We start from the raw sequence: 8,941 nt of genomic DNA, 5'->3' as shown, positions 1-8,941 counted from the left end.
TGCGATGGAGTATTACTCAGCAGTCAAAAATAATGAAATCTTGCCATTTGCAGCGACATAGATAGAACTAGACTGTATTTTGCTGAGTGAAATAAATCGATCAGAGAAAGACAAATATCATGATTTCACTTATATGTGGAATTTAAGACATGTAATGGATTAACTGAGGAGAAGGGAAGGACAAAAAAGAAAAACAGAAGGAGGCATATGAGGGGAGACTCTTACATACAAACAACAAACTGAGGGTTGCTGGAGGAGAGAGGAGTGGGGGCATGGGCTAAATGTGTGATGGGTATTAGGAGGGCACTTCTTGGGAAGAGTACATGGCTTCATATGTAAGTGATGAATCACTGGGTTTTACTCCTGAAACCAATACAACACTATCTGTTAACTAACTTGAATTGAAATAAATACATTTATTTTAAAAAGAAATAATATTTATGATAAAGATGAATAAGTAAAAACACTTAATTAAAAAAACTAGAATAAAATCATTTGAAAAATATTTCAAACTTACTTGTGTTTCAAAGTTAAAAGAAAACTACTGAATGGGAGAAGATATTGACAAATGACATAACCTATAAAGGGTTTATATCGTAATTTATAAAGGTCTTATACATACAATGCCCAAAATACAAATGATCCAATTAAAAATGGCCAGAATACATGAATAGACATTCTCCAAAGAAGACAACATGATGACAAAAAAACATGTCAAAACATGCTCAACATCACTGATCATCAGGTAAATACAAACCGAAAATGCAATGATATGTTACTTCATCCATGTGAGAATAGCTAAAATCAACAACACAAGAAACAACAGGTGTTGTCAAGGATATTTAGAAATGGGAACTCTCTTGCACTGTTGAATCCATGAATTCAGAGTTTGAACCCTCGTTGCTTAAAACAATGAAGTAAGGTAATTCTCATGAGTCATCAGCGGAAACGTTGGATGACACGTGCAGACACAAAATCTTAGGGGCTCTGACATTCAAAGTGTTCCATCACAGGGTCTTCCGTACCGAGTCATCTGGAGTCATAGCCCCTACAGAGCACCTTCTTCATTGCTCCAGTCACATCCTTGTTCCGCAGGGTATATATGAAGGGGTTGACCATGGGGGTGACGATGGTGTAGAAGAGAGAAACAAACTTGCCCTGATCCTGGGAGTAGTTGTTGCTGGGCTGGAGGTAAGCATAGATCGCCGTGCCATAGAACAGGGAGACCACTGTGAGGTGGGACCCACATGTCCCAAACACTTTCCTCTGTCCTGCAGCTGACTTTATTCTTAGCACTACCCTGACAACATGACCATAGGAGAACGTGATTAATGCCACAGGTATGAAGAGAATGATCACACCGACAAACAAGAGCTCAGACTCATACACAGTGGTGTCAACACAGGCAAGTTTGAGCAGTGGGGGCATCTCACAAAGGAAGTGGTCTATTTTATTTCTCCCACAGAGTGGTACAAGGAAGGTGAGCACTGTCTGCAATGAGGAGGTAGCAAAACCAAGGAACCATGATGCAGAAGCCATCAGGGCGCAGAGACGGGGGTGCATGATCACTGTGTAGTGCAGGGGCCTGCAGACGGCTGCATAGCGGTCAAATGCCATCACCCCTAACAGAATGCATTCTGTGCATCCCAACCCTAGAGCAACGAACATCTGAGCTACACAGCCACCGAAAGAGATAGACTTGTCTTCTCTCCTGAGATGAACCAGCAGCTGAGGAACAATGCTGGTCGTGTAACACAGGTCCAGAAAGCTTAGGTTGGACAGGAAAAAGTACATGGGAGTCTGCAGGTGTGGGTCCAGGCGGGACAATGCAATGATGCTTGTGTTTCCCAGGAGGGTGAGCAGATAGAAGATGAGAAGAACCACAAAGAGGACTCGCTCCAGCTGAGGCCGGTCAGAGAAACCCAGCAGGATAAAGCCAGTGAAAGAACTTCCATTTTTCTGGTCCATTCTTTCTTATCACATGTTTCCTGTCAAGACCAAGCATTTAGCAATTTTTAAAAGCAATCTTCAAAGCAATAAAATGTTGGCAGGATGTGAATATAGCATGTTATAAGACAGGGCATGGGACTGTATAAGTAACTCTTTGAATAAATTATGGACTCATGAAATTGCCATCGTTCATATTAATTAATTCTATATTATCAGAAAAGAAAATCATAATATTTAATGTAAGAAAAATCAAATAATGGACCTGTGTCTGCATCAGTCATAGGTACAAAATGTCTTTCAGTCTCAGCCTAGTAGGCTGAAAGTAGTATAAAATATGTGTGTGCACACCCGTGTTTATAGCAGCACTATCAACAATGGCCAAAGTATGGAAAGAGCCCAAATGTCCACCAATGGATGAATGGATAAAGAAGATGTGGTATAAACATACAATGGAGTATTACTCAGCAATCAAAAAAGAATGAAATCGTGCCATTTGCAACTACATGGATGGAACTGGGGGGTATTATGCTAAGTGAAATTAGTCAGTCAGAGAAAGACAAAAATCATATGAATTCACTCATATGAGGACTTTAAGAGACAAAACAGATGAACATAAGGGAAGGGAAGTAAAAATAATATACAAACAGGGAGGGGGACAAAACAGAAGGCACTCATAAATATGGAGAACAAACTGAGGGTTGCTGGAGGGGTTGTGGAGGGAAGATGGGCTACATGGGTAAGAGGTATTAAGGAATGTACTCCTGAAATCATTATTGCACTATATGCTAACTAATATGGATGTAAATTCAAAAAAATAAAAAAGAGAATTTAAAATCAATAAAATAAATGAAAAATATGTGTGCACTTCGAGAAAATCGGGATAAGGGAAAAGAGGGAGGGAAATCAGAAAGAATAGGAAAGTGGTGCACACAGAGTGATAGTCAGCATTTTTAAAACTTTTTCTAATGTTTATTTATCTTTGAGAGAGAGACAAAGGCAGAGTGCAAGTGGGGAAATGGGGGAGAGAAGAAGACACAGAACTGAACCAGGCTCCAGGCTCCTAGCTGTCAGCACAGAGCCCAACATGGAGCTTGAACTCGCAAACAGTGAGATCTTGGCCAGAGCCGACGTCAGACCCTTCACCGGCTGAGCCACCCAGGCACCCCAGATTCATTGTTTTTCATATGTATCTCATAATTGCACACAGCTGGAATACACACACTACGCATGGCACAGGTCATGATACAACATGATCTCAAAAATAAATTCAGTTATAGGAATTTATGCCCTGGAATATATTTCTACAAAGAATTCAGTTACATTCAACACATCGCTGCTAGTTCTGCATACAAACAAATATCAGGTTTCTTTGTGTGTGTGTGGAAGTAAAACAAACAATGAGAGAAAACCTGAGAACAACACCATTCAAACAGTGCTTAACGTTAACCCCAAAGATGCTTACAATTACCATGCCAATTTAACAGGAACTCTGAAAATTCATCAGCTGTGCAGAGTCCTTTGGAATCAGAACTTTAAAATCCAGGGGCCAACACTCAATTCTTCCTTCTGCAGATTTGTGTTTCACACATTACTCCATTAGAGTAATTACACCAACCTTCATAAAATTCCTCAAAGAGGTAGGGTTACTCCATATCACCATTCTAGTCACAACGTTTTAAAGTATTATCCAAATGGGTAACTTATGTACAAAGTGTAATGCTTTGCATCATTGCCTAGGATAAAATAATTACTTGGGTAAATATATAGAGATACACACAGATATATTCTCAAAGCCATGACAAGTCAAAGAGCTATAATGCTAACCTTAACTTAGTACAAGGAAAGGCCTAAAGGAAAGGATATATTGGTATTATACAAAATCTCCCACACCCATCTATATTATATGAATGATCACCATTCTGGAAGGTAGCCTGCAGAGACAGTCACACTAGATCAAACATAATGCCAGCTCTAAGGCTCTAAGGCTCGTCTGATGACCTTTTCCACCCAACTGCGCAGTACTGAATGAGCATAGTAACATACCAACGAAAGAGTCATCAGGACACGAGTATTTCAGTTCTTTCATATCACGAAGGGTAGCCATCCAGCACATTTTTAACTCTTCCAAGAGTTTTAAAATATGACGCAAGTTTCTTTCAAACCAGTGTGTGAAAGAAACGGGTACAAAACTGGCATAAAATAAATGTTGATAGCAATGGAATAAAGAATGTGGTAATTCACACTGTTTTAGAACTCCTTTGATTTCCTATGAAGATGTGACCAGTGGTATCCAGAAAACAAAATCTATGCACTAACAATTTCTTAATAGAATTAATTACAAAGGTATCAGGCACAGTCTAAATGTGCAACAACAGGGAATATCCCCTCCTTAACACCTTCTCAGAAGAGCAAATAAAAACAAACCATGGTTCGTTCTCATGCACACATGCACAAATACACACACATCCATCTGAAACACATTGCTGACACATTTTTATTGCTTTAATTTTTTCAGTCTATTTATTATTTTGTGTGAGAGAGAGTGAGCACAAGCAGGGGAGGGACAGAGTGAGATGGAGAGGGAGAGAGGAGAGACCCAGAGAGAAATTCCCAAGCAAGTTCCTCACTGTCAGCACAGAGCCCAACCTCACACCTCTGAGACCATTACCCGAGCCAAAATCAAGTGTCAGAGGCTTAACCAACTTAGCCACCAAGAGCCCAGCTGGCAAACTATTTAAATTGCCTGACAAAGGAAACACTCATGAAAATGAAGGAGAGCAAACAGAAAATGCTAACTTATCCAAACAAAATACCAATATCATACTGAACCATTAGAATAAAATAATGATATATTTTAATAGTCCATATGGATAAGGACTATGAAGACAGTTGAGAAAACATAAAGAGGTGGTGAAATGAACTTGTACAAATTTCTTGCTGCTTTACCATATTATATGTGTATGGATGGGTTTTAATATATTTATATTAATTTATATTATAAATATATATTTATATTTATATATATTACCTACATGCAGAATGTAGAATGCAGCTCTCATGAAATAATCTGATACAGGAAATCCAGTTCTAAAACTTACACATAAATTATTACTTTGCACACAAAAAATACTTTTAAAGGACATATGTTATATATAGAAAGAGATAAAAAAAATATTCATTAAAAACAGATTTTGCAAAATGAAAAAGTGGCATTCTATATAATAATTACCATAAAAAAAGTATATAATTGAAAGAACATCTCACAAGAACTCAATCTACAATGACAAGAAAACAGGCATCAAATGAAAGACGTTAAATGCTTACTACTGACAGACCTAAGGTAATAGAGCAATTACCCTAAGTGTTCAATGCTACATGTAACTCTAAACGTTTTGGTGGAAGAATACAAATGTCCACAAAACCAGATGCTCAGTATGCATACTACACAGTTTAAATACAAAAGACCTCAGTACAATGACTCCATTTAAGGTGTTTCAAACATATAACATTCACTGATATGTTTGACATACACACGCTGCCCTATCTGGTTTCTGAATGAATCCTGAAAAAGTGCGGGCAAGATTTCCACAGCCTCAATGCTATGAATGAATCACTGTTGCTTTCATGATGCTTCTGTCCCATGGGTCTGAGCTAACCTCAGACATATGAGAACAGGCCCCCGATGACGAGGGAGGATGAGCAAATGAGGGGATACAACCATCACTACATAGGAAATGACAGAGGTGATGACCACTGACAGAGCTGTAGGGCAGGTTCTGTGGAAGAAGACGATGAAGTAGGACTTCCATGGCGTGTTGTTTATTCAGGGAATGCTCTCGGGATAAACGGGGTGAGGGAAGGAAAACAGCAGAGAATGTTGCTAAGCAAGGATGTGGTCTCCAGTGAAACAGAGCAGGAGTCTAATCCCATGAGAAGCTGGACAGGACTCTACAGTATAAGCATCCATCTGTGATGGTAGAAATTCTGTCTTCACTGTCCAATACTAAGCCCACTCTCTACCTGTCATACCTGAGCATTTTAAATGTCCTGTCTAAGAAATCATGGTGCCTGGGTAGCTTAGTCGGTGAAGCATCCAACTTTGGCTCATGGCATGATCTCATGATTTGTGGGTTAGAGTGCCACGTCGGGCTCAGTGTTGACAGCTTAGAGAATGGAGCCTGCTTTGGATTCTGTATCTCCTCTCTGTCCCTCCCCTGCATATACTCTTGTCTGTCTGTCTCTCTCCCTCTCTCTCTCTATCTCTCTCAAGAATAAACATTTTAAAAATTATTTAACTAAATACATAAAAATAAAATATCTTGCTAAGAAACTGAATGGTACACTTTATGTAATTTTAATAAATTTAAATTTAAATAGCTTCCTGTGGGTACTTACTACTGAATTGGACAGCATGACTCTGGAGCATGGATTGCATCAGATTCAGGCCTGCCTTGGCATTGGCACCTTTTGTACACCCCATAAGTCTGTCACTGGCTGTGAGCTGCCCCCACCAGATTCCCCAGACCGCCTGGCAATGTGGCTACCTTTCAGCTGAGGGCAATTCTGTCACAAAGGGAATGACTGTGAACCGTGGAGCCCACACTCATACCAACTAGGGTTTCGATTGGAGCCCCAGCAGGTAAAGAGCATGTGGGCAGGTCACCAACAGCGTTCATACGAGAGTCCGTTCATGATCGTGTGCAAAGATAGAAGGATGTAAACTCGTGTGATATACACATCACCTAAGTGCAACCACACACACAGAAACACACATGCCCCCCCACACAGACACAACACACTGTGTCAGGTAAAACATTCAGGTTTTTTACTACATTTTCCCTCATCATTTGGTTACTTATATGCACTTGAAGGATCAACTTTCTTCTTAACCATAAAATCAAGATAAAGATGCATGGACAGAATATACACCAAATGGAACTTCCCTGATGTAATTTTCAACATAGCAGTTAAAAATCCCATACCTATTTTACATACATTGGTAACTGATAAGGGAGAAAATAAACATTTAAATTAATAAATATTGATATGATTTTAGCATAGAGAGGAAATATTATCTAATTTCACAGACAATATGGAACAAAGGGAAAGCATGGAGGCATACCATCTGATAGTTTTACACATATAGATTCTCTACTAATCTATTTCTAAAGGCAAATGTTATTCCCACTAAACATGCATATCTGAATATTTTCCACATGTGCACAGAGTGGGGCGATGCATGTACTACAATAGAATCAAATGTCTAGGAATGACTTGGTGGCCTCGATAATGAACAATTACATTTAGTTCTTAAATTTTGTGAACTTCCACAGTCTGTTGCATTAGACAATTGACCATATGCAAACCATTTAGCTTTTTTTTTTGTTTCAAGAGCAATTGCAACTGGAAATTAACTTGTCGATTCCTACAGCAACGCAGCGATGAAGTTATATTACACTCACCTTTATTCATCTTCCCTGTAGATTCAAAGCTATTTCCCTAACTCCACTCCAAGTTACTTCCTACATACAGTTCTGGAGATTGGAACATGGACATGAAGAATCAGTGTCTGCAGTAAATGCAAAGGTTGACTGTACCAGCACTGGCTTCTCCATAACTTTTTCTTAAGAAAAAGGACACCTTCTCAGGAAGACTTCACAGGTCTTCATGTGGCACCAGAGATCTGAGCTTTGCCTCTCAGAGGTAGAGGATGAAAGCAGTCACAGAGTCGAAGTATGGTGTCCCGAATACGATGACCTGTCTGTGCGACTTGAGACCCTTACAAGCATGTGAGAGGGTGCCTTGATTCTGAAATCTGGCTGTCCTGGCACAGATAATCAAGTCCCTTCCCCTGATGACATCTCTGGGGAACGGATGCCCCATACTCTTAATAAGCCCACGTCACTGAGCTGCCCAGACATGGCAATCCTCAGGGACATGACACTGGAAAACAATGCCAGAGGAGACCTAATCTGTCTCTTCTATTAGTTCACATATCTCACAGAGGACAAGTAACTCCCTAGACCTCCCCAGCTAACTTAGCTCCCATCTGTGAATGACCTACATATTTTACAATACACTTAAGATCTTTTCCTCACAACTGCCCAAAATATGTACACATAAATATGCAAGGAAGAATCCGTTCACTTGCTTAATTTTAAATGTAAATATGTAAACACATTTTTCATTTCATTTCATTCATAACCAATTATACAGGATCACAGAGCTAATAATTAGGCACATTCTAATCTTTACCATCAATATAAAAAAGGGCGACCAAGTTCTATCAAACATCTAATGTGGTGGGGTGTGGAAACTCAAATCCTGTAAAACACTGTACATTTTATAACCATTGGTTTTAATGGTGTCCTCAAATAATTTAAAAAATTACCTGCATTGTTAATATGTGTACATGGTTTACTTAAATTCAGCTAGTATTTGCATTTAAGCTCAAATTGATTTTGAGTTTATCAGGAGACTTACAAATACTCAATAAGAAAAATGGAAGAAAATTGATGGGTACTTTGTGGCCATTTCTCAAAGATCCATAACTTCCAGTTTCATTCATCATGTTCTGCCTAAGGAGATAAACTACCTCCTGCTAAAAACATTCTTGGACTTGGATGTTCTCAGGTATTCACATACCAGGTAGATCCCATCCTGATGGTTATGGGGAGAACTGACATTCTGGATGTCCTGAGGAGGGAGAGAATGACAGACCTGCCTGTTCCCAGGCCACACTCAACAGGAAGAAAGGCCCCAAATACATAATCTAACCTTTCACCTAAAGAAGCTAGCAAAGGAACTGCATGAAGCCTAAGGCAAGCAGAAGAAGGGATATAGTAAACATTAGATCAGAAATAAATGATATAGAAATAAAAAACACAGTAGACCAGTTCATTGAAATTAAGAGCTGGTTCTTTGGAAGAATAAACAAAATTGATAAACCTCTAGCCAGACTTATCAGAAAGAAGAGACAGAAAACAAATAT

General features: G+C 39.1%; 1 protein-coding gene across 1 annotated transcript; it reads right to left on the bottom strand.

Moving 5' to 3' along the window:
* Positions 1 to 1,029: 1,029 nt before the first annotated feature.
* On the bottom strand, positions 1,030 to 1,968 carry LOC125165923 (putative olfactory receptor 2B8). Its single transcript, XM_047859418.1, has one exon. The coding sequence runs from the start codon at positions 1,966 to 1,968 to the stop codon at positions 1,030 to 1,032; it is 939 nt and encodes a 312-aa protein (XP_047715374.1).
* Between the last annotated feature and the right edge of the window lie 6,973 nt (positions 1,969 to 8,941).

Source organism: Prionailurus viverrinus, chromosome B2 (assembly GCF_022837055.1).
Source record: "Prionailurus viverrinus isolate Anna chromosome B2, UM_Priviv_1.0, whole genome shotgun sequence".
Taxonomy (NCBI): domain Eukaryota; kingdom Metazoa; phylum Chordata; class Mammalia; order Carnivora; family Felidae; genus Prionailurus; species Prionailurus viverrinus.
This window is presented reverse-complemented; position numbering and strand designations above follow the sequence as displayed.